Below are 27768 nucleotides of genomic sequence, written 5' to 3' on the forward strand. Positions count from 1 at the left end.
GCGTCTCAAGCCTGCGCGCGCCCATTCACACCGAGGCGACAGGCATCCGGCTTGCGCCGAACTCTCTCTCTCGGAACTACATTTCCCGGCTGTCCCCGCGCAGCCCGTGACACTCCTTGAACTGCGAGCTCGGAGCGGGCTTTCCACAGCTGCGCCTATCCTGCTCGGACCCGGCCCTGGACCCAGCCTCGGACTCGAACACGGCTCCACCATGGAGGAGGCGGACCGAATCCTCATCCATTCCCTGCGCCAGGCCGGCACGTAAGGACACAGCCCCCGCCCACCCCGGAATGCCCGCATCCGGGACTCCAAAACTCCGGACCCAGTCACCCGGGAACATTAAAACCCCGGACCTTGACATTCAGGGCTCCAACTTCCAGAACCCTAGGATCCTCCCTTCTCTTTACACACACAAACGCGCGCGCGCGCGCGCGCACACACACACACACACACACACACACACACACGGCCTCCCAAACCCTTTGACCCTGACACTTGGGAAACCCCAAACTCCAGGACCTAGACACTTTAAAACCTTGGAACCTTAAGACCTGGGGTTCTGAGACCTGTGGATTTGACGTCAATACCCTGGGACCCTGTTACCTGGAGATTCTAAGATACCTGTAACCTGATAACCAGGGAACTTAAAACCTTTGGGACCCTGGCACTCAGGGACTCCAAAAACCCCTGGCACTGGCTGCTTAGGAACCTTCGAACCCTATTTCCCAATACCTGGGGCTTTTAAATTCCCAGGACTCTGAAATCTGGTGGTCTTAATGCTTGGTTACCCCAACACATAAGGACTCCAACATCTAGGAGCCTAATTTCTGGATTGCTTGAACTAGGTGTTCTTGCGATCCAGGGACTCTGACATTTGGAACTCCTGAAAACCCCAGCCTCCCAGCATCTAGTCTCAAAACCCTAGCAGCTCAATATCTAGGGACCACTGACCTGCAGGAAACATGATCTCTGGGGCTGCAGAAAACCAGAGACCATTCCACCTGGGCTCCTAGCCCTTCCTGGACTCCAGAATTTTGGGGCTTTTAGGCATAGGGAAAGTTGAGATTTTCTTTTGAACTCAGATCCCTTCCATCCACCATTCTACACCAAGGTCTTAGGACCTGAGGATTCCGCCAGGTCTTAGTTTGCCCAATGGAAGTCAGCCAGCAGCACCCATGACCTGTCTGAACTGTGGCCGTCCTCCCCACCCACATCCCAGTAACTAGGGCTTCCAGCCTCATCCCTGTTTCCTGGCTGCTCCCCCTCATTGAGCCTGCCCCCTTCTTCTTCAGGGCAGTTCCTCCAGATGTGCAGACCCTGCGAGCCTTCACCACTGAGCTGGTCGTAGAAGCTGTGGTCCGCTGCCTGCGTGTAATCAACCCTGCTGTGGGCTCCGGCCTCAGCCCCCTGCTGCCTCTTGCCATGTCTGCCCGGTTCCGTCTGGCCATGAGCTTGGCTCAGGCCTGCATGGTGAGTGCCTTCCTTTCAATACACACAGCCTCTTCCTTCCTCCTTCAGAGTCACCAAGCTCCTTTGAAACTCTTGCCTTTCCTCTCTGCCAGCTTCCCTTGTGGCTTAATGTTCATTAGTGGTTAAGACTGCTGACTGGTAAAACTGCTTGAGTAGTTCAGACCCTGGCTAACTGTAAGACCCTAACCCTTGTGGGCCTCAGCCTCCTCATCTGTGACACTGAGATGATAAAAGTAGGGTTGTTATGAGCACTAAATGAGTTGATCCAGTTTGTGCCCGGGCTGCCTCTGGCTCCTGTGTCTTGAGTTTAGCACCAAGAACTTTTCCCCATACAATATTCCATTTCCCAGTTCCTGAAAAGGCCCTGTTTGGCTCACATGCTCAGGCTGAAATTAACCATCTGTGCTCTGATTGGCCAACCTGGATCACATGGTCATCCCTATAGGGCACTGGGATTGGCTGCTCCTTCAGGATCACATGGAGTCGGGGGAAGGAGGGTTACACAAGGGAAAATACGCTGGTTAACTAAAAAGCAGTGTCTCTGCACTAAAACTTCACTCTGCCCTGTGGCAGCCACACTCAGCCTGCCTCTCATGGGGATAATTCCTATATTGTCTCTGTCATAGATAAGTGCCTTCTGGTGAAGCACTTACACCTCCCCAGTACAGACTTATGTCCAGTTACTGTATCCAAAGGCTCTGGGTAAATGTCATTGCTCCTGGCTCACTAGCTCTGGGACTTTAGGCTAGTCTCTTAACCTCTTTGGGCCTCAGTTTTCTCACGTGGAAAATGGGTTGTATCTACCACATAGGGTTGCTATGAGGATTCAAAATGAGTTCGGAGTTCCCGTCGTGGCTCAGTGGTTAACGAACCCGACTGGGAACTGTGAGGTTTCGGGTTCGATCCCTGGCCTTGCTCAGTGGGTTAAGGATCCAGTGTTGCCGTGAGCTGTGGTGTAGGTCACAGACACGGCTTGGATCCAGCGTTGCTGTGGCTGTGGTGTAGGCCGGCGGCTATAGCTCTGATTCGACCCCTGGCCTGGGAACCTCCATATGCTGCAGGAGCGGACCTAGAAAAGGCAAAAAGACAAAAAAAAAACACCAAAAAAACAAAACCAAACCAAAAACAAAAAACAAAAAAACCCAAAATGAGTTCATAGGGAGTTTCCTGGTGGCTCAGCATGTTAAGGATCCAGCATTGTCACTGCTGTAGCTCGGGTTGCTGCTGTGGTGTGGGATTGATCCCTGGCCCCAGAACTTCCACATGCCATGGTGTGGCCAAAAAAAAAAAAATAGTTCATACGTGGAAAACTGGATATAATAAGCTTTGTGCAAATGGTATTAATATCATTGGATTAATTGCTTACATTGCTTACCATTGCTTACATTCCTGCAACCTCTGGCTACGTAATGGATGTCAGCATGGCCAACATATTCAATACATGGTGGTAGAGGGACAAGAGAGAAACTGCAGTGAACCCTTCTGCTTATCCCCAGGGGGCAGGTTTCTTGAATGTGTAGCTTGCTTGTCCAGTTTCTATCTCTTAGAAATAGGCCTCAGACTCTGCCTCACCCATCCAGGTTCACCTAGCTCTCAGGAGTTCTCAGGTTCTTCTGTCCGGGGCTCTTGGTAGCCCTCGAGGCAGACAGTCTGTCCCCTGGCCCGAGGCTGTCTTCTCAAGGATGACACTTTATGCAGGGGAGTCCTCTGTTTGGCAAGGAGGGTGCACAGTGGGAGGTATTCAGTGGGGGGCCGAGGGGTCAGGCTTCCCCCAGTTCTCAGTTCCTCTTTCTCTCAGTGCTGTTGCCCAGTGGATTGGGTGGTGACCTACTTTTGCTCACACAAACTTTAGCCAAGGGCAGAGAGTATGGCTTTCTCAGTGAGTAAGACTTTCTGGGAGTTCCCGTTGTGGCTCAGTGGTTAACAAACCCGACTAGTATCCATGAGGATGCGGGTTCCATCCCTGGCCTCACTCAGTGCATTAAGGATCCGGCGTTGTTGTGAGCTGTGGTGTAGTTCACAGATGTGTCTCAGATCCTGCGTTATTGTGGCTGTGGTGTACGCCGGCAGCTATAGCTCTTATTAGACCCCTAGCCTGAGAACTTCCATATGCTGCGGGTGCGGCCCTAAAAAAGACAAAAAAAAAAAAAAAAAAAAAAGGACTTTCTGGTCCCAGAGCCTTGGTTTGTTCTAAGCAGGTAGAACAGGTCTCTCAGTAGCATATGGAGGGTTCCCAGGCTAGGGGTCCAATCGGAGCTACAGCTGCTGTCCTACACCACAGCCACAGCAACACTGGATCCGAGCTATGTCTGTGACCTCACTGCAATGCCAGATACTTAACCCACTGAGTGAGGCCAGGGATCGAACCTGCAACCTCAGGGTTCCTAGTCAGATTCATTTCTGCTGAGCCACAACGGAAACTCCGAAGAGGTCTCCCTTAACCCAGCTGGGTGCTGCCCTTGTACCCCACCTCAGCTCAGCACTGCCGCCTTCTGGTGTCTGCCTCTACATGGGCCCTACTCCTGGCGGCACCATTTTTTGCGACTCAGCCACCTCCGTATTTTGACGTCTGTCATTTCACACATGCCACTCCTGGAATGAGTTTCTGTATCAGTCACAACTCTGATTGCAGGTGTCGGAAAAAACCCATAGCAAAGTAGTTTAAAAGCCAGTGGTTTTCACACTTTTGTGACTTATGACACTCTGAAATAAACAAATCTTACGTCATGATCAAACACGCAGATGTGTGTCTAATGATGTTTTCTGAGGGCGTGCTCCGTGCTGGGCATTGTGGTAACAGGGCATTAGCTCGCTGAATTCTCATGACAACTTTCTGAAGTAGGCGCTGTTGTTATCCTTTTTCTCAGATGAGGAAAATGAAGGGCAGAGAGGTTAAGTGATTTGCTTGAGGGCCCACAGTAGTAGGTAAAGAGCAAAAATTGGATTTTTTTGGTCTTTTTTTTTTTTTTTTTTTTTTGTCTTTTTAGGGCCGCATCCGTGGAATATGGAGGTTCCCAGGCTAGGGGTCTAATCGGAGCTGTAGCCACCAGCCTCCACCACAGCCACAGCAACACCAGATCCAAGCCGAATCTGTGACCTACACCACAGCTCACGGCAACACAGGATCCTTAACCTGCTGAGCGAGGCCAGAGATCCAACCTGCAGCCTCATGGTTCCTAGTCGGATTCGTTTCCGCTGCACCATAACAAGAACTCCTGAAATTTTTTTTTTTTTTTTTTTTTTTAGGGCCACACCTGTGGCATATGGAGCTTCCCAGGCTAGGGGTCCAATCTGATTTGTAGATGCCACCCACAGCCACAGCCACAGCCACAGCCCACACGGGATCTGAGCCGCATCTGCGACCTGCATCACAACTTGAGGCAAAGCCACATTCTTAACCCACTAAGTGGGGCCGGGGATCAAACCCAGATCCTCATGGATAGTAGTCAGGTTCTTTACCCACTGAGCTACAACAGAAACTCCAGATTTTTTTTTTTAATGCTTGATTTAAAAAAAATAATTCAATGAATTTTATTATATTTATAATTGTGCAACCATCATCACAACCTAATTTTAGAACATTTCCATCAAAAAACCTCAGTCCAGGGAGTTCCCGTCGTGGCGCAGTGGTTAACGAATCCGACTAGGAACCATGAGGTTGCAGGTTCGGTCCCTGCCCTTGCTCCGTGGGTTAACGATCCGGCGTTGCCGGGAGCTGTGGTGTAGGTTGCAGACGCAGCTCAGATCCTGCGTTGCTGTGGCTCTGGCGTAGGCCGGTGGCTACAGCTCCGATTGGACCCCTAGCCTGGGAACCTCCATATGCCGCGGGAGCGGCCCAAGAGATAGCAAAAAGACAAAACAAAACAAAACAAACAAACAAAAAAACCCTCAGTCCACCCCTCCCTCCCCATGGCCCCCCATCTGTCTGTTTCTGTTCTGCAAATAAGTTCATTTGTATCCTTTTTTAAAATTCCATATATAAGTGATTTGAATCCAGGAAGTCTACTTTCAGAATCCATGCAGCTCCAGACCAGAACCTTAATGGGCCCTTTTATCCCTTAAAGCATCCACACAGGGAAAATACTATCAGCCCCACCTCCTAGCTAGGAAGCTGAGCTTCTGGGCAGCTTCTGGGTGATTAAATAACAGTTAAGTAGCAGGCTGGATTTCTTTTTTTTCTTTTTTTTTTGTCTTTTCTAGGGCCACACCTGTGGCATATGGGGGTTCCCAGGCTAGGGGTCTAATCAGAGCTGTAGCCGCTGGCCTATGCCAGAACCACAGCAACGTGGGGTCTGAGCCGCATCTTCGACCTACGCCACAGCTCACGGCAACACCGGATCCTTAACCCACTGAGTGAGTCCAGGGATTGAACCTGCAACCTCATGGTTCCTCAAGTCAGATTCGTTAACCGCTGAGCCACGACAGGAACTCGCAGTCTGGATTTTGATACCGATTTTTTTGACTCCAAAGCCTGTAGTCTCTCGGAAAAATGTTGTTTACTGGTTTGCATAGGTCATTTTTATCAGTCAGGGTCCAGTCTGGAGACAAAAAACCCAGCAATAATTTGAATAGGGAAATTTTCCTTTTTTTTCTTCTTTCTTTTTTCTTTTTTTGGCTGCCCCACAGCATCTGGAGTTTCTGGGCTGGGGATCAGATTCAAGCCACAGTTGCAGCCTATGCTGCAGCTGCAGCAATGCTGGATCCTTAACCCACTGTGCCAAGCCGGGGATCGAACCTGAATCCCAGTGCTCCAGAGATGCTGCAGATCTCGTTGCTCGACAGCAGGAACTCCTGAATAGGGACATTTTAATATAAAGAATTTTTAACTAGGTAGAAGTTCCCATCATGGCTCAATGGTTAACAAACCCGACTAGTGACCATGAGGTTGTGGGTTCGATCCCTGGCCTTGCTCAGTGGGTTAAGGATCTGGCGTTGCCGTGAGCTGTGCTGTAGGTCGCCCACACGGCTCGGATCTCGTGTTGCTGTGGCTGTGGCATAGGCCAGCAGCTGTAGCTCCAATTCAACCCCTAGTCTGGGAATCTCCATATGCCGCAGGTGTGGCCCTGAAAAAAAAAAAAAAGACAAGAATTTTTAACTAGGTAAAAGATGGTTAACTACTGAAAGGGTGAAAGAAATCGCCAAGGTGTGACAGAAGTAACACGATACCTTGAGAATTCTCACTTGCACTCCAAACCATTTACCTCCTTACCCTTCTGCTGCAAGGGGATCACTTAGATTAGTTTCTTGTGTATTCAGTTTTTAAGAAATGAAGATATAAGCAAATATAAATACATAATCTTATTTTCCCACTTTTTTTTTTTTTTTTTGTCTTTTTGCTATTTCTTGGGCCGCTCCCTCGGCATATGGAGGTTTCCAGGCTAGGGGTCCAATCGGAGCTATAGCCACCGGCCTACGCCAGAGCCACAGCAACGTGGGATCCAAGCCACGTCTGCAACCTACACCACAGCTCCCGGCAACGCCGGATCGTTAACCCACTGAGCAAGGGCAGGGACCGAACCTGAAACCTCATGGTTCCTAGTCGGATTCGTTAACCACTGCGCCACGACGGGAACTCCCCTTATTTTCCCACTTTCTTACACAGAAGAGAGCATATAGGGAGTTCCCATTGTGGCACAGCGGAAATAAACCCGGCAAGCATCCATGAGGACACGGGTTTGATCCCTGGCCTCACTCAGTGGGTTAAGGATCCGGTGTTACCATGAGCTGTGGTGTAGGCTGCAGACACAGCTCGGATCCTGCGTTGCTGTGGCTGTGACATAGGCCAAAATCTACAGCTCCGATTTGACCCCAAGCCTGGGAACCTCCATGTGCTGCAGGTGCAGCCCTGAAAAAATAAAAAAGCATATACGTAGTTCCTTCCCTCTTCCCCCCCTTTCAACATATCCTGGAAATCATTTCCTATCAGACAATAAAGATCTTAATCATTTTTTCCTTTTTGCAGCTGCAGAATAGTTCATTGTAGTTGATATTCAACCACTGTCCTATACTTGGACATTTAGGGAGTTTCCAATATTTTGCAAGTAATGCCGTACTGAAAATAATGCATATATATTCTTGAATTGGTGCAGGCATATCTTCCTGGTAAACTCCTAGAAGTAGGCTCGGTAGGTGGAAGTGTACATGCCTATGTCATTTTGTTAGATTTTGCGACGTCGCCATCCATGGGATTAAGTTTTACATTCCTAACAGCAGTGGATGAGAGGGTGCCTGTTTTCCTCCACAACCTGGTGCCCGGAGGGTATTGTCAGAAGATGTCCGTATAGTTTTCTTAGCTTTGTCCTTAGAAAACCTTTCAAATGTAAGAAGACATGAAAATAGAACAATAACACCCTTCTCCTAGCTTTCTATGTTGTTAACATTTTGCTCCATTCTTTTCTGTCTATGTATAGATACACACACACACACACACACACACACACACACACACACACACATTTTTGCTGAACCATTTGAAAGTGGCAGACATCATGACACTCCGTTCAGAAAACTTTCAGCGCACTTCTCCTAAGTAAAACGACACTGGCCAGAATATCCACAGTACCCCATACTGGGATCACATGCATGAAATTGAATATTGCTAGAGTAATAGTATCCAGGATCTGGAGCAGTCAAATTTCCTCCATTCTTACAGAAATATCCATTATAGCTGGGGTTTTTTTCAGCTATAGCGTCCAATCAAGGCTCATGCATTTTATTTCACTGTTACATCTCTAATCTTCTGTATCGAACAGTCCTCTTTAGTTTTTGCTTCTTTGTTTCTTTTCACGAGGACACATGTTTTTGAAGCAGTGCAGCCTGTTGTTTCCTGGAACAGCCCTGCAGTCTGAATTGGTCTGATTGTTCTCTCATGGCTGGATTCAGGTCTGGGACAGGAACTCTGCCTCAGCGATCTTATCTCCCTCCCTGAGTGGACCTCAGAACGAAACATCACGTTGTCCGGGATCAGATCCGGGAGGCTCCCGTGGGGGTCTCTCAATTGTGCTTTCAATGCCAGTCTCTCTTGTAAGCCAGGTTGGACATATTCACATATGTTTAAGCCCGTTTTGCATTCTTTTTCTGGGAACTGTCTGTTCCTATCTTCTGCCTCCTTTTCTGTTACACTGCTGCTCTTTTTGCCTGTGTAGTTTTAGGCACTCTTTTTTTTGGCCATGCCCACAACATGTGTAAATTCCTCGGCCAGGGATCGAACCCTCGGACAATGGCGGATCCTTAACCCACTGCACCACAAGAGAAGTCCCTAGGCACTCTTTATAAACTAGGTAGATTTGCTCTTTGCTTATGACAAATACTTTTTTTCCCAGCTTGTGATTATTCTTTTTAACTTTGCTCATTGCATTTTTTTTCTTTAAAAATCTTTTTTCATATATTCAGAAATCCCCATCTTGGAGTTCCCACTGTGGCTTTGCGGTAATGAACCCACCTCATGTCCATGAAGGTGCGGGTTAGATCCCTGGCCCTGCTCAGTGGGTTAAGGATCTGGTGTTGCGTTGCCATGAGCTGTGGCATAGGTCACAGACACTGCTCGCATCCCTTGTGGCTGTGGCGTAGGCGGCCAGCTGCAGCTCTGATTCGACCTCTAGCCTGGGAACTTCCACGTGCCATGGATGCGGCCCTAAAAAGCCAAAAAAAAAAAAAAAAAAAGAAAGAAAAAAGAAAAAAAAGAAATACCCATCTTTTCTTTTACGGCCTCTGGATTTTGAGTCACCTTTAGAAAGGCCAGAGCTTTCATCTTAACCCTCTGGAGGGCTTAGGGAGCCAAGGGGAAGTTCAGAGGGTGGTGGTTGGGGAGCGAGTGGGAACATTTGTGGTCTAGGGCCTGGGCTCCCAGGGCAGGAGGCTCCTGCCTGCCAGACTGATTGGGGTCGCCCTCCCCAACCCCCAGGACCTGGGCTATCCCTTGGAGCTTGGCTATCAGAACTTCCTCTACCCCAGTGAGCCTGACCTCCGGGACCTGCTTCTCTTCTTGGCTGAGCGTCTGCCCACTGATGCCTCTGAGGATGCAGACCAGCCTGCAGGTATGGGGTGCCTGGGGTGTGGTGGGGGCTGAGAGGGGTGAAAGGGGTGAAAAGGTTAGCTGGTGGGGGTGGACTGTGAGAGCTAGGAGGGAGGCCTGGGAGAGAGGATGCAAGGCAGAGGGGAAGGGGACCGGGGCTTGAGCTGACCCAGGTAAGGAGGTGCCTCACTTCCTCCTGCCCTGCCCACCCCCATTCTAACCCACACCAGCCTCCTTTTTTTTTTGGCTGCCCTGTGGCATCTGGAGTTCCTGGGCCAGGGATCAGATCTGAGCCACAGTCGGGACCTACGCCGCAGCTATGGCAACACCGGCTCCTTAACCCACCTGTGCCCCCACCATGCCGACCGGGGATCGAACCTGTGTTCCAGCGCTCCAGAGACGCGGCTGATCTCATTGCGCCACAGTGGGAACTCCCACACGGGCCTCCTTGATGCTCCTCAGCCAGCCAGGCCACCCAGCCTCAGGGCCTTTGCCTCTTCTCGCTGATGCTGCCCCCAGATAGATTCATGGTTCCCTCTCTGAGCTCTTGGAGGTGCCTGTTCACATGTCACCTCAGGGACACCTTCCCAGGATTGTCTTGTTTTTTGTTTTTTGGGTTTTTTTTTTTTTTTTTTTTTTTTTGCCTTTTCTAGGGCCACTTCCTGTGGCATATGGAGGATCCCAGGCTAGGGGTCTAATTGGAGCTGTTGCCGCTGGCCTACGCCAGAGCCACAGCAACATGGGATCCGAGCCTCGTCTGCAATCTACACCACAGCTCACTGCAATGCCGGATCCTTAACCCACTGAGCAAGGCCAGGGATCGAACCCGCAACCTCATGGTTCCTGGTTGGATTCGTTAACCACTGCGCCATAATGGGAACTCCAGGACTGCCTTGTTTCAAATTTTATGTTCCTCTCAAGGGTCCTTATCCTCCTTTGCTGATCACCACTGGACAGGTTTTTTCCATTGTCCTTATGACCTTGGTCCTGCTTTTCTCTACCGCCCTGCTGCCCCGTGAGGGCAGGAGGCTATTTATCCATCTGTTTGCTGAGGTCGCCCGAGGGTCTGGAATGGGGACTGGTACAGAGTAGGTGCTCAGTAAACGTTTGTTGAATGACTAAATGCGAGAATGATGGGGCAGGAAGTCAGGCTGCCCCTAGGGTGTGCATTTTTTTTTTTTTGGTCTTTTTTGCCATTTCTTGGGCCGCTCCTGCGGCATATGGAGGTTCCCAGGCTAGGGGTCGAATCGGAGCTGTAGCCGCCGGCCTACGCCAGAGCCACAGCAACGCGGGATCCGAGCCGCGTCTGCAACCTACACCACAGCTCATGGCAACGCCGGATCCTTAACCCATGGAGCAAGGCCAGGGATCGAACCCGCAACCTCATGGTTCCTAGTTGAATTCGTTAACTACTGAGCCACGACGGGAACTCCAAGGTGTGCATTTTTGGAGTTGTGGCATTGTCATCTGATTGACCCTCCCTCCCCACTCCCTCAGGTGACTCAGCTATCCTCCTCCGGGCCATCGGGAGCCAAATCCGGGACCAGCTGGCCCTGCCCTGGGTCCCACCCCTCCTTCGCACTCCTAAGCTTCAGCACCTCCAGGTGGGACCCCTCCCCAACTCACGTCGATATTGCTAGTCCCCCACCTTGCCTGCCTTGTCCTCATGTGGGCGTCAGGTTTTTGGCCCCTTCCCACTGGTGCTCTCTACCCCCACCCCATCACAATTCATCCTCGAGGCTCTGATTCTGCTCTCCTACCAGGGCTCAGCCCCTCAGAAGCCTTTCCATGCCAGCAGGCTGGCCATGCCTGATTTGAGCTCCAGGGCAGGTGAGTGTGAGGCTGTGGAGAGGGGCTGGGGGGCAGGGGAGGGAAGGGGTGGAGGTGGCCCTGACTACATAGTGAGACAGGAGGGCTGGCTTGACTCTGTTGCTGCCTCCAGAACCTCAGGAGTTCCAGGCGAGTCCTCTGCTGCTCCCAGCTCCCACCCAGGTGCCCCAGCCTGCCGCGAGGGCAGCCTCCCTCCTCGAACACCATGCTGTCCAGCTCTGCCAGCAAACGGGCCGGGACCGCCCCGGGGACGAGGACTGGGTCCACCGGGCATCCCGCCTCCCCGCCCAGGTACCCCCCAGTACTTGGCCCCCTGCTGATGAGGCCCTGGCTCACCACAGCTCCCATTTCCTGTCCTGTTCGTTCGTCCCCTGCCCCTCTCGTTCCACCCCCACCCCCACTTTGTCCCTCTCTTCCATCCTCTCCTCCCTGTGTGCAACTTCCCTGCTCCCGGCCTGAAAGAACACTGGAGTCAGAAAGACCGTGACTGGAGTCCCCGTCGCGGCTCAGCAGTTAGCGGACCTGACTAGCATCCATGAGGACGCAGGTTCGATCCCTGGCCTCGCTCCGTGGGTTAAAGATCTGGCGTCACTGTGAGCTGTGGTGTAGGTCACAGACGTGGCTCAGATCCTTTGTTCCTGTGGCTGTGGTGTAGGCTGGCAGCTACAGCTCTGATTCGACCCCTAACCTGGGAACCTCCGTATGCCCAGGGTGTGGCTCTAAAAAGCAAAAAAAAAAAAAAAAAAAAGACCATGGTCCACGCACAAGTCAGTATGGCCCCTCGGAGCCTCGGCTTCCTGCCCTGAGACACGGAGGGTGATACTGCTCTTTTCTCAGGGTGAAGTTCCACCAAAGGATGTGCATGGGCCGCCAGAACCAACAGGATCTGCTCCCTTTCTCCCCGTTTCTACTGTCTTTTTCCTGCCCCTGATTGACTCCCTCTTTCTCTGTCTCTGCCATCACAGCCTCTAGATCTCTGCTCTGTCTCTTCTAGTCAATTGTCTTTCTCTTCCTGTGATTTTGCTGCCTGTCTTTCTCTCTCTCCTCGCGCCTCTCATTTCTTTTCTTTTTCCTTTTTCCTTTTTTTTTTTTTTTTGGCCAAGCTGCAGCTGCGGCAACGCCGGATCCTTAACCCACTGTGCCGGGCTGGGGACTGAACCCACATCCCAGTGCTCCCACGATGCCACCACTGATGCCGCCACTGATCCCGTTGCACCAAAGCGGGAACGCCTCCTTTCCTCATTTCTGTACTATTTTCCTCATTTCTGTCTCTGCCTCTGTCTTACCTCTGTATCTACCTCCCTCTCCCCTCTGTCCACCTCTGAAACTGACTCCTTCTGAGTCCCCCAGTGTCATTTGTCCTGTCTTTATCTTTTTCTCTCATTTTTAAACTTATAGGAGTTTCCTTTTTTTAAAGGGCTCACCCACGGCATATGGAGGTTCCCAGGCTAGGGGTCTAATCGGAGCTACAGCGGCCAGCCTACACCACAGCCACAGCAACGCAGGATCTGAGCTGCGTCTATGACCTACACCACAGCTCACGGCAACGCCGGATCCTTAACCCACGGAGCGAGGCCAGGGATCGAACCCGCAACCTCATGGTTCCTAGTCGGATTTGTTTCTGCTGCGCCACGACGGGAGCTCCTAAACTGACAGGAGTTTCTTTCTTTTCCTTTTTCTTTCTTTCTTCTTTTTTTTTGGGCCACCTCGCCCATGGCATGCAGGAGTTCCTGGGCCAGGGATCGAACCCGCGCCACAGCAGTGACAAAGCCGGATCCCCATCCCGCTGTGCCACAAGAGAATTCCAAACTGAAAGGAATTTCAAACACGGAAGTAGAGAGACTATCATCAGTCCCTGTCATCTACCTTCAACTATAAGCATTTTGCCCATTTTTCTTCATGTCTTCTCTTGATTTTTTTTTTCTGTATGATTTTAAAGCAAATCCCAGACATCCTGTCCTTTTACCTTTAAATACTTAAGCATACACTTCTTCATGCATAAGGGCATTCCTTTTTTTTTTTTTTTTTCATGCTTTTTTGATAGGGCCGCACCTGAGGCATATGGAAGTTCCCAGTCTCCAGGCCACATTGGAGCCACGGCTGCCAGCCTACGCCACAGCCATAGCAGCACCAGATCCAAGCCACATCTGTGACCTACACCACAGCTCACGGCAACACCGGATCCTTCACCCACTGAGCAAGGCCTGGGATCAAATTCGCCTCCTCATGGATTCTAGTCGGGTTCATTAACCTCTGAGCCATGAAGCGAAGTCCATCACCTAACAAAATTAGCAGTGACCTCTGAATTGCATCCAACACTGAGCTCGTGATCAGATTCCACCATTTGTGTCAAAGCTGCCTCTGTTCTCATGACACTCTCTCTCAGTTCCCCTCTGCCTCTGCCCCCTTATCTGCCCAGCACCTCTGACTTGGTCTCTGCTCTGTCCCCACATAGCCTTTCCGTGTCAGTCTCTCATTTGGGGGGCTGCCAGCGTACTTCTCTTCCTTCTCACAGCCTCCTCCGGTGCGGGGAGCAAGTGGATGGAGAGGAGTGGGGCCGAAGAAGAGCAGACCCTGTCCTCAGGGAGCTCCCAGGCCCGTGGGCCAGGAGTGCGGGCACGGGCCCCCTGGGGGGGCCCATTGGGAGTGGGCGTGACTTGTCGGTAGCACCCCGTCCGGTGGCTCCCTGGTGAGGCAGGGCCTTGGGTGCCCAGCAGGCCTCCACACCCTTCCACTGTTTCCAGGAGGATACACGGGCTCACCGGCAGCGGCTGCAGAAGCACCTGGCCGAGCATCTGCGCCAGACCTGGGGCCGACTAGGGCCTCCCCCACAAGCCCGCGACCTGGGAGAGCTGCTGCAGGCCTGGGGTGCTGGGACCAGGACTGGGACTCCCAAGGGCTCCCGCTTCACACACTCAGAGAAGTTCACCTTCCATCTGGTGGGTGGGCCCAAGTGGGCCCGGGGCACGCTGATGGGGGCCAAGGCGGGGTTGCTTTATGTACAGACACCCGCCCTTTATCCACATAGGGTCCTTGCTCTATGTACAGACACACTTTATCCACACTGGGTCCCATGCATGTTCCCACCAGGCATGCCCTCTCCCCACTAGGAGCGGGTACCTGGCCAGGGTGGGGCGGTGGTGGCAGGGGTCCTCTGGCTTCCTGGGAACTTCCGTGGAGAAAGGGTAGAGCGGCTGGAACCATGTAAGGGTGTAGGGGTGCTCTTTGTGCAAACCCCAGCTTTCCCCAGGCACTTTGCTCTGGACGTATTTCCTCTCCTTGGATGGTCACCCAGAGGGGCCCTCGTCGCGTCCTTCGCATGGGCCGGCAGGCAGGAGCTGTGTCAGGATCAGGGGGGTTTCTTTATGAGCAAACACTCCAATCCGAGCTCACGGGGAGCGCCTCGATTGTCACGCACTCACATGCTCTCCATCGTCGGGGGCACCATAGTATCGGACCTGGGTACAGGGCTACGAGGGTGCTTGCGTGGGGTGTGGGGGGTGCCGAAGCTGGGCTCTGGGAGCAGGGCCTACCCCAACAGCCAGGATGCCCCTTTCTCACGCCCCAGGAGCCCGAGGCCCAGGCAGCCCAGGTGTCAGATGTGCCGACCACCTCCCGGCGGCCTGAACAGGTGGGCCAAGCAGTGCTGGCGGGCGGGGGTGTCCGGGGCCGTGGGCTGTCGATGGGGCCTGACACCATCACCCCAATGGGCCTGTGCCTCCCAGGACACGTGGGCAGCTCAGGAGCAGGAGCTGGAGTCTCTTCGGGAGCAGCTAGAGGGTGTGAACCGCAACATCGAAGAGGTTGAAGCCAACATGAAGACGCTGGGCATCAGCCTGGTGCAGGTGGGGTTGGTCAGGGGCTGCCCGCCAGAGTCAGGGGTCACAGGGCGGGCTTAGAGGGACTTGAGGGGACTGAGAAGTACTCTGGAGAGGTCTGCAGGTGTCAGAAGAGTTCACGGGAGACACTGGCGACCTGTGGGGCTCCTGAAGGTTCAGGAGAACCAGTGGGAGCGAAAGGGGTGGGGGTGTAGGAGTTCCCATCGTGGCTCAGTGGTTAATGAATCCGACTAGGAACCATGAGGCTGCGGGTTCGATCCTTGGCCTTGCTCAGCGGGTGAAGGATCTGGCATTGCCATGAGCTGTGGTGTAGGTTGCAGGTGTGGCTCGGATCCCGCATTGCTGTGGCTGTGGCGTAGGCCGGTGGCTACAGCTCTGATTCAACCCCTAGCCTGGGAACCTTCATATGCCGCGGGAGCGGCCCTAGAAAAGGCAAAAAGACAAAAAGGGGGGTGTGTATATAGGGGTTATAGGTGCCTTGTGGGTGTCAGTGGGGACATGATGGGTCTGCATGGGCAGAGGCCTGTGTGGCTCATCAGGGCTCTTGTGTGTGTGTGTGGGGGGTGCTGTCATTGTGGAAGTGGAGGGGTCAGAGGGGCCTGTGTCTGCCTGTCACTGCTGATAGGTCTCTGTCGCTATCTGGTGGGGTTCGAGGGCCCAGTAGAGGCTAAAGAGCTATGTGAGGGCTTGGGCTAGGCCACAGCTTTCCAGGCCCAGTGGGGGCTGGGGGGCTGTGCCGTGTGGCAGGGCTCCCCCACTGACTGGGAGTGTGCGTGTGGGGGGGTGGTCCTGGGGTGCCAGGTGGAGACCGAGTGTCGGCAGAGCGAGCTCAGCACAGCGGAGCGTGAGCAGGCCCTGCGCCTGAAGAGCCGGGCGGTGGAGCTGCTGCCCGACGGGGCTGCCAACCTCGCCAAGCTGCAGGTGGGGCCGGCGCTGAGGTGGGGCTGGGAGGCTGGGGGTTGGATGGGCCCAGCCTGTGTGACACGTAGCTGCCATTTCCCCCCCCCCCACTCCACTCCACCCCACACCACTCCCACCCCAGCTCGTGGTAGAGAGCAGTGCCCAGCGGGTCATCCACTTGGCGGGTCAGTGGGAAAAGCACCGGGTCCCGCTCCTTGCCGAGTACCGCCACCTCCGAAAGCTCCAGGACTGCAGAGAGGTAGGTAGCAGGGTGAGGGTGGGGGTGGACTCTCCAGGGCTCTGGGTGGGGGCAGGTTCGGGCCCTCCCGAGGGGCCCCTCCAGTGCTCTGCCTCACTGCCCTCTACCCACGGGGCCCTGGGCAGCTGGAATCTTCTCGACGGCTGGCAGAGATCCAGGAGCTGCACCAGAGTGTTCGGGCAGCTGCTGAAGAGGCCCGCCGGAAGGAGGAGGTCTACAAGCAGCTGGTAAGGTCCTTGCACGGTGGGGGCGGCACGGGGGGAGAGGTGGGTCCTAGGGGCGCGCTTGTGTGTCTCTGCCTAGATGTCAGAGCTCGTGACCCTGCCCAGAGACGTGTCCCGGCCGGCCTACACCCAGCGCATCTTGGAGATCGTGGGCAACATCCGCAAACAGAAGGAAGAGATCACGAAGGTGCGCCATCGTGGCTGTGCAGGGTGGGTCCCATGGGCAGCCGTGCCCCCAAGTGGCGGATGTGTGTCGCTGGGCCACACAGGGGCCTCACACCCTGCGAAAGGCAGAGCTGCCAGACACAGAACAGCCCCACCCTGTCCCCTCCAGCCACTCCGAACCCTGTCTGGATGTGATAGCTCCATCAGGGATGCCCTCAGCCGGCTGCCCGCCGGCCCCCGCCCCCACCCCCGCCCCAGACACCAGCTCACGGCTACCCCGTTCTTTGCCAGATCTTGTCTGACACGAAGGAGCTTCAGAAGGAAATCAACTCCCTGTCAGGGAAGCTGGACCGGACGTTTGCAGTGACCGATGAGCTCGTGTTCAAGGTGCGAGGCAGGCTGGGCTGGGGGCTGGGGGCGGGGGGCTGGGCCCTGTGTAAGCCTCGTAGGTACCACTGATGGCTGGGGCCTGGCTTTGCCCTGTGGAGTATGCAATCGGCCAAGTGGGAGAGGGTGGCCTTGTGGGGGCCTGGAGGGAGGCAGAGGGTTGGGGCGGGGCGGGAGTAGCCCCCTGACACCTTTGAGGTCCTCTCTCTCTCTGATCAGGATGCTAAAAAGGACGACGCTGTTCGGAAGGCCTACAAGTATCTAGCTGCTTTGCATGAGGTGAGGGGAGACGCGTGCCTGGGGGCTGGCTCGGGGAGGGGCCGAGTTGAGGTGCAAGCCTTCTGTTCCTGCCGTCCCCAGAACTGCAGCCAGCTCATCCAGACCATCGAGGACACGGGCACCATCATGCGGGAGGTTCGGGACCTTGAGGAGCAGGTGAGGCTGGGGGCGTGGTGCGGGACGGGGGTGGGGCTCACCAAGGCGGGCCAGGGGACAGCTCCTTGGTTTATACCGAGAGGCTGTGGAACCAGGCACAGCCTGCAGCTGGAGTCTCAGCCCTGCCTGTTAGTAGCTGCATGTGTGACCGATGACAGCCCAGCGGCCTCCTCTGATCCCTCCCCTTCCGCCCCGAGGGTCCTCCTGCTTGCCTCCCAGGGCCATGGGCAGAGGCTCCAGTTTAAGAAGGTGGTGGGTGGGAGTTCCTGTCATGGCTCAGCGGTTAATGAATCCGACTAGGAACCATGAGGTTGCGGGTTCGATCCCTGGCCTTGTTCGGTAGGTTAAGGAGCCGGCGTTGCCGTGAGCTGTGGTGTAGGTCGCAGATACGGCTCGGATCCTGCGTGGCTGTGGCTGTGGCATAGGCCGGCGGCTACAGCTCCGATTCAACCCCTAGCCTGGGAACCTCCATATGCAAAAAAAAAAAAGAAGGTCACGGGTGGTCCTGCCACACAGCGAAGGATTTTAGGTGGACGGAGGCCTCATGCAAGGGCCTGCCCGTGGGACAGAGCAGGCTCTTATGGGAGGGGGTGGGAGGCCTAGGGGAGGGGCCCGAGTGGCCATAATGGGGCGGGGGGGTAGCGAGCGGGAGCTGCGAAAAGGGTCCTGTGTGCTGAAGGGCCATGCTTGCCATTGCCTCAGATCGAGACGGAGATGGGCAAGAAGACCCTCAGCAACCTGGAGAAGATCCGCGAGGACTACCGAGCCCTTCGCCAGGAGAACGCTGGCCTCCTGGGCCGGGTCCGTGAGGCCTGAGCAGCCCCCAGCAGAGGTGTCCCCACCCCGCCACCCCCTCGTCCCCCGGCTCCCTGGCCTCAGGCAGGGATTGGGAGCACTAGGGGTACTGGCCAAATGCTGGCCCTGGCTGTGCCCCCTGCTTTGCAGTCCAGCTTCTTCTGCTGCAGCCTTGGCCGCAGACCCTGGCCCACCCGACTGTGACCCTCAGCTGGGGCGATCATCTGGAGTATGGGATCTCGGCTGCAGTTTATTGCGGAGGGCGCTGGGGGGCGTGGGGCCTTGGATCTCAAATAAATGAGGGGCTCTGTCTGCAGTCTAAGCTGAGGCGTGGGGCCATGGGGCTGGGGGTGGGGAGGGGCGGGTGACTGGCGAGACACTGGGGATATTGTGTGTGTGTGTGTGGTGTGTATATGGCCTTGGGTGTCCGCGTGGGACTCAGGAGGCCAGGTGGGGTGCTCTGTGGGTGTGCACACAGGTGAGTTCAAAGAGCCTGAGTGACCAAGCATTTGTGTCAGGAGCCATGTGATGTACCATTCGTGACCAGTGTGTGTCTGTGTGGCTTTCTGGGACCGGAGATCCTGAAGGTACTGAGGCCACTGCTTGGGCAGGTGTCTGGGCACACCCTGTGTGACCCTGCACCCGCGGGCCTGGAGGCTGGCTGCGGGTGCGTGCTTTGGGGTATGTGGGTTGCCAGGACTGTGCTCGGCTGTGACTGTGCGACTGCAGGTTCGAGATGGTCTGTGCGTACTGAGGCAGGCGCTTCGTGTCTGGGGGTTTGTGTTGAGTCCAAGGGACAGGACTGTGACTCTCGGTGTCCTTTCCAGCCCCCAGGTCGTCTGTGAGAGCGACTGAGGCAGGCTGTTGTGTGCGGGTCGGTTGCCAAGGCTCAGTTTGGCTGGAGAGCCCATTGCAAAGGGGCTGGGGTGGGGGTGGGGGGGCGGGGCTGGGGCCAGGGTCCCCCTAAGCGGCGTTGGTGCAGAGCATGTGATCCAAGAGGGCGGTCAGCTGGGGAGCGGTGTCCTTGGCCAGCCAGCCAGCGCACACCTTATGTCTTGGTCCCCCGCAGGCACGTCCGTGGTCGGTCGCCCCTCCCCTGGCCACTTCCACCCCCAGTTTTGGCCCCTGTCCATCCTTCTTTCCTTGGCTTTGCAGTCAGGGGCCGGGGGTGGGGTTGGAACACCTGCTGGGCCTCTGGCTCCTCTTCTTGCGAAACTCGAACTCGTCCACGGTCCACACGGCCCCCTTCTCGCTCTCCACGCGCACAAAGCACTTGTGCAGGCTCAAGTTGTGGCGAATGGCATTCTGCACAAGGAGGACCAGCCGGCCAGTCCAGGAGGTGGGGGCGGGAGGGGAGCAAGCAGGCTGTCATCCTCCATGGTCGGCAGTGCCCACCAAAAAATCGACCTCCCGACCCTTCCCAACACACCCACAAGCCCAGTCCCAGGCTCTCTGGCTCCTGACCTTGACCCAGTACCCCAGTGGCATTTGATGGCCCTCCAGGCCACTGCCACCTCCAGGGGCACTCACCTTCCAGGTGGCAGGGTGGTTTCTGAAGAAGGCGAACATGCGTGTGAACCAGTGATAGATCTCGTTGAGTGTCCGCTGCTTCTCTGGAGCCTCCAGGATGGCCTGGCGGTTGGGGGGTAGGGGGATAAAGGGAGCCGTTCCCCCAAAGTCAGGCCGAAAGGGGCAGTGGCCCACTTTGGGCCTTCTGACCTGGGTGGAATTGTGGGGGTTGGGGAAGGGAGGGAGATAGTGTAGGGTGATGGGTCAGAGACTGGGTTAGAAGTCGGGTGAGGGTGGGGCTAGGATGCGCTTAGGTAAAGGGTCAGGGCCGAGGGTAGAGTAGGGTCCGGTACAGGGTTAGGGCTGGAGATAAGTTAAATGTCCGGGGTGGAGTTGGAATTCTTTCTAAGAGTGAGGTTTCAGGGTTTGGGAAGGTTAAGGGCCAGGAGCGGGGTCCAGTTAAGGATTTGGAAGGGGCAAAGGGCCAGGCAGTCAAAGATCAGGGAAGCGGCGGGACAAGGATCAGGCTGGGATGGACTGGGGTGAGTTGAGGGGCAAGAGGGTGGAATGGCACACAGCATTCGGTCAGGGCTCAGAGATGGGCCTAGTTGATATAGTTATTTTATGTGCCAGGGATGTGGTTGGGTTCAGGGTCAAGAATGAGGTTGATTGTACACAGTGGAATACTACTCAGCCATCAAAAAGAACAAAATAATGCCATTTGCAGCAACATGACTGAAACTAGAGACTCTCATCCTAAGTGAAGTAAGTCAGAAAGAGAACAACAAATACCATATGATACCACTTATATCTGAAATCTAATATATGGTACAAATGAACCTTTCTACAGAAAGGCAACAAACTCATGGACATGGAGAACAGACTTGTGGTTGCCAAGAGGGAGGGGGAGGGAGGGGGATGGACTGGGAGTTTGGGGTTAGTAGATGCAAACTATTGCATTTGGAGTGGATAAGCAATGAGGTCCTGCTCTATAGCACAAGGAACTATATCTAGTCACTTGTGATGGAATATGATGGAAGATATTGTGAGAAAAAGAATGTATATATATGTACAACTCGGTCACTATGCTGTACAGCAGAAATTGATAGAACATTGTAAATCAACTATAATTAAAATATCTCAAAAATTAAAAAAAAGAAAGGTTGATTGTGTATGGTCGGTAAGGGTCAGGGAAATTGATCTGCTTGGAGTTCCTGTAGTGGCTCAGCAGAAACGAATCTGACTAGCATTCATGAGGATGCAGGTTCGATCCCTGGCTTCACTCAGTGGGTTAAGGATCTGGCATTGCCGTGAGCTGCGGTGTAGGTCGCAGGCACAGCTTGGATCCCGCGTGGCGATGGCTGTGGCTGTGGTTGGCAGCTATAGCTCCGATTCTACCCCTAGCCCGGAAACTTCCATCTGCCTTGGGTGCAGCCCTAAAGAAAAAAAAAAAAAGATCTGCTTGGACTTAGGAATGAGATCACATCAAGAATCAGCAATTATGGCTGCAGTGAGGCTCTGGGCCAGGATCAGGATGGGGTTAGGCAGGGTAACGTGTTGCATCGTGTAGGGTTAGGTCTGGGCTTAGGATGAAGGTCCAGGCGGGCTCTGGTGAAGCTTCTGGGAAGCCATCAGGGAGACTCAGATGAAGGGGTGGGGATGGGGTGAGGTCAAGGGTCGAGTGTTGCAAAGAAGGGGTTAGGGACGGGATCTAGCTGGGGGATGTGTTGACATACAGGGGTATGTCAGGGCTGGGGAAGGAGTTAGGGTGTCCCTGGGGTGGGCGTAGGACACAGGGCAAAGATCAGGCTGGTGTGGGAGCTACGTATGGGCCCAGGGGGCATTTAGGTACGGGGTTGGGGTGGATATCAGGAAGGGGTAGGTCTAGGGCCAGAGCTTGGCTTGCACTGGCTTGGATGGCAGTTTAGATGTGGGTTTGGGGGCAGGTCTGGGGTGAAGATGAGGGATCACGGCTGAGGCGTGGGTTCATCCCTGTAGGAGCCCGCCTAGGGGTGCTCAGAGGGAGGCAGGTCCTCCAGCCCGGCACCCTGCTTACCCAGCGGATGAGGGTGGCGTAGGTGAAAGGGGGCCGCATGTTGTGGAACTTGAAGTAGTCCATGTTGTGAAAGAAATCTGTCGGGGGGTTGGGGGGAGGGATCAGGTCCCAGTCAGGGAACGTCTCGCTCCCTCCCCTCCCCTCTGAAATCCTGCTGTGAACACGGCTTTCCATGATCACGGCCACTGTTTGCGAAGCACTCGACATACAAGAGAGCATTTCCCCTTTGCCGCGCTCCCACCGAAACAGGGCTTATTCTCTCCAAGGTTTAAAAGAAGTCGTAGAGTTCCCGTTGTGGCTCAGTGGTAACAGACCCAACCAGCATCTATGAGGATGCGGGTTCGATCTCTGGCCTCACTCAGTGGGTTAAGGATCCGGTGTGACCGCGAGCCATAGTGTAGGTCACAGATGTGGCTCGGATCCCGGATGGCACGTTGCTGTGGCTGTGGCTGTGGTGGAGGCTGGCAGCTGCAGCTCTGATTCGACCCCTGGCCTGGGAACTTCCATATGCCGCGAGTGCAGCCCTAAAAACCAAAAAAAAAAAAAAAAAAAAAAAAGGTCAAGTAACTTCCACACCAAAGAGATGTAACTGGTTAAGTGGCAGAGCCAGGATGGCATGCAAAGGCCCTGATCCCCGTTAAGCCCACGGCCCCAGGTCCCCAGGTAGTGGGGGACGGGTGAGCAAGTCATCAGGGTTTTCCTTGGTCAGAAAGAGGGAGTTGTGGGGGGAGGGAATTCTTAAGCTCGCTCCCTCCCTTCTGACGACTAGATGGCAGAGCGAAAGCCCAGCGAGGGAGCCCCAATCCCCAGGGGAGACAGGGCTGGGGCTAGACGTCTGAGACCACATTCGGGGCTGGAAGCCCATGAAAATCCGGAGAGGAAGCTTTTGCAAGCAGGTGCGATTTTCCCAAGGCTGGGTGACTGGGGTGCTAAAGAGCAGTCCCCCGCCCAGGGCCAGGCAGGGGGATCAGAGGCTCAGGGGGCACCACGCAGGGCACGGACTGCTCTTACCTGGGAACGTGCTGTTTCCATGGCTGCCCCAGAGGTGCCTGCGCACAGCAAACAGGCCGTCAGGGGCCTCCTGGGGGCCCGGCCAAGCTGGGACGGCGGTGCCCGGGGTGCCAGTGGCTACAATACAGCAGGAACCCTTGTCAGATGATGCCTGGGAATGGAGGGAGAGGCTGGTAACTGAGAGGCTTTAAACTTTCCACTTTAGTTTTAAATAACTGTATTTTGTATGTTTTTTCTTTTTCCTTTTATTCTTTATTTTCTTTTTTCTTTTCCTTTTTCTTTCTTTCTTTCTTTTTTTTTTAAGGGCCACACCTACAGCATATGGAGGTTCCCAGGCTAGGGGTCAAAAAGGAACTGCAGCTGCCAGCCTATGCCACAGCCACAGCCACACGGGATCCGAGCCGTGTCTGTGACCTTCACCACAGCTCATGGCAACACAAGGATCCTTAACCTCCTGAGTGAGGCCGGGGATCAAACCTGAATCTTCATGGATACTATTTTGATTCTAAACTTCCTGAGCCACAATAGGAACTCATTATTTTTTTATTTTTTGTCTTTCAAGGGCGGCACCCGCGGCATATGGAGGTTCCCAGGCTAGGGGTCGAATCAGAGCTGTAGCCTCCAGCCTACACCACAGCCACAGCAACGCCAGATCCAAGCCGCGTCTGCGACCTACACCACAGCTCACGGCAATGCCAGATCCTTAACCCACTGAACAAGGCCAGAACCCGAAACCTCATGGTTCCTAGTTGGATTTGTTTCCACTGCGCCACGATAGGAACTCATTATTTTTAAAAAATTTTTATTTTTATGGCTGCACCCACGGCATATGGAAGTTCCTGTGCCAGGGATTGAATCTGAGCCACAGCTGCAGCAATGCCAGATCCTTAACCAGCTATACCACAGCAGGAACTCCAAATAGGTGTTTTTAAAAGTAAGGGCAGAGGTTCCCCTTGTGGCTCAGCGGGTTAAGAATCCAACTAGTATCCATGAGGACACAGGTTCGATCCCGGGTCTCGCTCAGTGAATTAAGGATCCAGCATTGCCGTGAGCTATGGTGTAGGCCGGCAGCTACAGCTCCAATTTGACCCCTAGCTTTGGAACCTCCACATGCTGCGGGTGCGGCCCTAAAAAGCAATAAAATAAAAAAATTTTAAAAAGTCAAGGGCGGAGGCTCTCGTTGTGGCACAGCAGGTTAAGAATCCAACTAGTATCCATGAGGACGCGGGTTCGATCCCTAGCCTTGCTCCGTGGGTTAAGGATCTGGCATGGCGGTGGCTGTGGAGTAGGCCGGCAGTGGTAGCTCCGAATGGACCCCTAGTCTGGGAACATTCATATGCCGCAAATGTGATCCTAAAAAGCAAAAAACAAAATAAAAACAAGGGCACCCTCTTCTCAGTTCTACTCATCATGGGCCATATCAACTAGAGTGTGCGTGTGGACACTGATATGTGTAGTGAGCCACTGTTGGGGTCATGAGCTAGGGGTGAATTGGGCTCCTCTGCTACCCAAATGCAGCTTTGGGAAAGTCACCTAACCCTTTCTGGCCTCAATTTTCCTCATCTGTGAGTTGGGGATGATAGTAATACCTAAGTCACAGTGGCATCACAGTGTCTGGCACCCAGGGCTGATTTCTGGGTGTGTGGACTGTGCAGGCACCCAGGGCCCCGGGATTTTTTTTTTTTTTTTTTTTTTTTTGCTTTTTAAGGCCAAACCCGCAGCATATGGACCTCCCAGGCTAGAGGTCAAATGGGAGCTGCAGCTGCCAGCCCACGCCAAGCCACTACAACATGGGATCCAAGCCATGTCTGCCACCTACCCCACAACTCACGGCAATGCCAGATCCTTAACCCACTGAGCAAGGCCAGGGATCGAACCCACAGTCTCATGGATACTAGTCAGGTTTGTACCCCACTGAGCCACAGTAGGAACTCCCACCCCCTGCTTTGTTTAATGTTCTGCGGGTCATTTTGAAATTTGAGCCCCATGTGTTCATTTTGCACTGGGCCCTGTGAGTTATACAGCCAGTCCTGCCAGTGGTCTGCATTTAATATTTGGTGATTTGCTATTGCTTTGCAAACTTGGGATCACGATGTTTGGGGATCTTAAGGTCAGAGGGTTTGTAGTTGGAGAGGGAGAGATTCCCAGGTCTGGGCATGTGTGGACCTGGGGGGACAGGGGCCCGGGAGATCCCAGGGCCTGGGTGCAAGGATAGGTCCAGTGCCCCCTGCAAGGGCCCCTCCCCTGCCCCCCTGCAGTCTGTGCCACCTGTGGGCCTGGGGTGGCTCACCGCGGATGGAGCCTTGGGTGAGGGCATCTTCCCGGCCAGGTGGGCCTGCATAGCACCCAGCTTCTCCTTCTCCAGCACCAGCTGTGAGGACAGGCACAGAATGAGGCCTCAGCCTGGTCTTTCTCTGCCACATCTTTGTCCAGGCTGTAGTCTTCCATGGGAGCCCCTGCCCCCTTTCTTCTTCCATGCCAGCTAACATCCTGGATAACCCTGGCTCCTGGCATAGGGTGGACGTTAGGTTCACCCACCACCACCCCTGCCCCCTCTTCCCACATCACCTGTTGTTCCAGAGACTGCACCACCTCCCTCTGGAGGAGACACTGCGCCCTGCCCTTCTCATCCAGGAGATGGTCTGCCTGGCAGTGCCTGGGGAGGGGGAAGAGTCCATGCAGGTGACCCTGGTGGGTCCAGCCTCCAAGTGGAGAGGGCTCAAGTGGAGAGGGCTCAGAGCCTCGGCCTCCCTCCCCTCTTTCTTTCTTTCTTTCTTTTCTTTTTCTTTCTTTTTTTTTTTTTTTTTTTTTTTTTTGCCTTTTCTTGAGCCACTCCTGCGGCATATGGAGGTTCCCAGCATAGGGGTTGAATCGGAGCTGTAGCCTCCGGCCTATGCCAGAACCACAGCAACCCGGGATCCGAGCCACGTCTGCAACCTACACCACAGCTCATGGCAACCCCAGATCCTTAACCCACTGAGCAAGACCAGGGATCGAACCCGCAACCTCATGGTTCTTAGTCGGATTTGTTAACCACTGTGCCACGACGGGAACTCCTCCCTCCCCTTTTTCTACCCCAGTCTCCAGGTCACACCTGTCATGCCTTCAACTCATGCTACCTGTCATCTACTGTATGGCCAGGGTGCCGGAGATGACGTGAGAAGAGTAGGGAGCTGAGAGCAGGCCAGGTAAGTGAGAGCAGGAAAGGCATTCCAGGTAGAGGGAACAGCCTGTGCGAAGGCCTGGCCGTGAAGAGGACGAGGTTCATTGAGTTGCTACTGATAGTTTGGTATGGTTTGAGAAGGGGTGTGTGTATGAGAGAGAGAGAGTGTGTGTGTGTGTGTGTGTGAGAGAGAGAGAGAGAGAGGGAGTGATAGTGTGTGTGTGTGTGTGATGGGCTTGACAGGAGGCAGCAATAGTGGACTTTGGGCATCAGTGAAAGCAGGCTGGTGTGTTGGCATGAGGGGTTGTAGGACAAAGCAGTTAGGAGTGTGGATTCCAGAGCCTGGATGGTGATCTTCTTTTTTTCTTTTTTCTTTTTACGGCCACACCTGCAGCACATGGAAGTTCCCCAGCCAGGGGTCCAATCAGAGCGACAGCTGCCGACCTACACCGCAGCCACAGCCACGCCAGATCGGAGTTGTGTCTGTGACCTACACCACAGCTCATAGCAATGCCGGATTGTTAACCCACTGAGCGAGGCCAGGGATGGAACCCACATCCTCATGGAGACTAGTCAGGGTCTTAACCCACTGAGCTACAACAGGAACTCCCTGGTTGATGATCTTGATCACGACACTTAACCTCTTTGGCTTCAGTTTCTTTTTCTGTAAAATGGAGGGAAATCATAGCACACGCCTCTATTGTGATGCCCCCATTTTACAGATGAGGAAACAAAGGCTCAGAGAAGCCAAGGAACTTGCTCAAGGTCCCAGAGCCAGTGAGTGATGGAGCGAGACTGAACCCGCAATTGCAGATTTTGCCTCTCTCATCTCACCCCCTATTGGGATGAGGTGAGAGCTGAGACCTGCACCCCAGACCTCCTCCCACAAACTGCCCCGCCCCACCCCCACCCCCACCCCCAGACTGGAATGGATCTGGCCCCCTTACTTGAGGAAGTCCTCTGGCTCCTCGAAGACCTTTTCACATCCGGGCCACTTGCAGACACCATTTGCCAGCAGGGAGTAGGAGCCCTGGGGCACGGTTGAAAGGGTGCTGAGGGGACAAAGGGTGTCAGGGGAAGGACTGGCGGGCCAAGGGGCCTTCCCAGCCCTGTGCACTGACCTGTCCTTCCTGGGCACACCAGGGCTTGGGAAGGTGCAGAGCAGTGCCGGCTCCCTGGACACCCACTCCAGGCTGGCCACGTTGATCCCTGCGGGTGGGGACAGGGCACCTCTGGGGACTGCGGGCCAGGCTCTGGAGCTCAGCCCACAAGGCCTCTCATGTTGAACTTCCCACCCTTCTGAGCTTCACAGGCCCAGACTCCATCCAGCGGGGCTGGGTGGTTCCGAACATCCAAGGCTTCTGGTGGAGCAGCTCAAAGACTGCCATTCATGGAGTTCCTGTTGTGGCTCAGTGGTTAACAAATCCGACTAAGAACCAAGAGGTTGCCGGTTTGATCCGTGGCCTTGCTCAGTGGGTGAAGGATCCGGCGTTGCCGTGAGCTGTGGTGTAGGTTGCAGATGCGGCTCGGATCCCACGTGGCTGTGGCTGTGCCGTAGACTTGGCAGCTACAGCTCCGATTCGACCCCTAGCCTGGGAACCTCCATATGCCACGGGTGTGGCCCTAGAAAAGACAAAAAAAAAAAAAAAAAAAGACTTCCATTCACAAGTACTGACTTTTTTTTTTTTTTTTGTATTTTTAGGGCCACAGC

The 27768-nt window shown here is 54.4% G+C and overlaps 2 protein-coding genes across 5 annotated transcripts in view; one reads left to right on the forward strand and one right to left on the reverse strand.

Moving 5' to 3' along the window:
- CCDC22 (coiled-coil domain containing 22) lies at nt 1-18634 on the forward strand. Its single transcript, XM_003135083.5, has 17 exons — nt 1-261; nt 1293-1470; nt 9374-9506; nt 10982-11088; nt 11248-11314; nt 11427-11605; nt 14059-14253; nt 14883-14945; nt 15040-15159; nt 15955-16074; nt 16196-16312; nt 16438-16539; nt 16616-16723; nt 16993-17088; nt 17308-17367; nt 17449-17523; nt 18226-18634. Exons 1-17 carry the CDS (start codon nt 212-214, stop codon nt 18337-18339), a joined length of 1884 nt encoding a protein of 627 aa, XP_003135131.2. The 5' UTR covers nt 1-211; the 3' UTR covers nt 18340-18634.
- Nucleotides 18546-27768, reverse strand: part of FOXP3 (forkhead box P3) — a 24388-nt gene continuing 15165 nt past the window's right edge. For 2 of the 4 annotated variants that reach the window (XM_021079539.1, XM_021079538.1), the window contains 8 exons: nt 27179-27266; nt 27005-27109; nt 25463-25550; nt 25185-25265; nt 22895-23045; nt 21884-21960; nt 19849-19950; nt 18546-19623 (listed from right to left, as the gene is read on the reverse strand). In XM_021079539.1, coding sequence (XP_020935198.1) covers nt 19474-19623; nt 19849-19950; nt 21884-21960; nt 22895-23045; nt 25185-25265; nt 25463-25550; nt 27005-27109; nt 27179-27266 — 842 coding nt within the window. In that variant the 3' untranslated portion in view covers nt 18546-19473. 4 annotated transcript variants of the gene reach the window in all.

Source organism: Sus scrofa, chromosome X (genome assembly GCF_000003025.6).
Source record: "Sus scrofa isolate TJ Tabasco breed Duroc chromosome X, Sscrofa11.1, whole genome shotgun sequence".
NCBI lineage: Eukaryota > Metazoa > Chordata > Mammalia > Artiodactyla > Suidae > Sus > Sus scrofa.

Excerpts from the sequence above, each read along its gene's own strand:
- CCDC22 (XM_003135083.5), top strand. The coding sequence starts at position 212 with ATGGAGGAGGCGGACCGAATCCTCATCCATTCCCTGCGCCAGGCCGGC. Across the intron at positions 11,089-11,247 it reads CTAAGCTTCAGCACCTCCAG|GGCTCAGCCCCTCAGAAGCC; the intron begins GTGGGACCCCTC and ends CTCTCCTACCAG. Across the intron at positions 16,313-16,437 it reads AGCTCCAGGACTGCAGAGAG|CTGGAATCTTCTCGACGGCT; the intron begins GTAGGTAGCAGG and ends GGCCCTGGGCAG.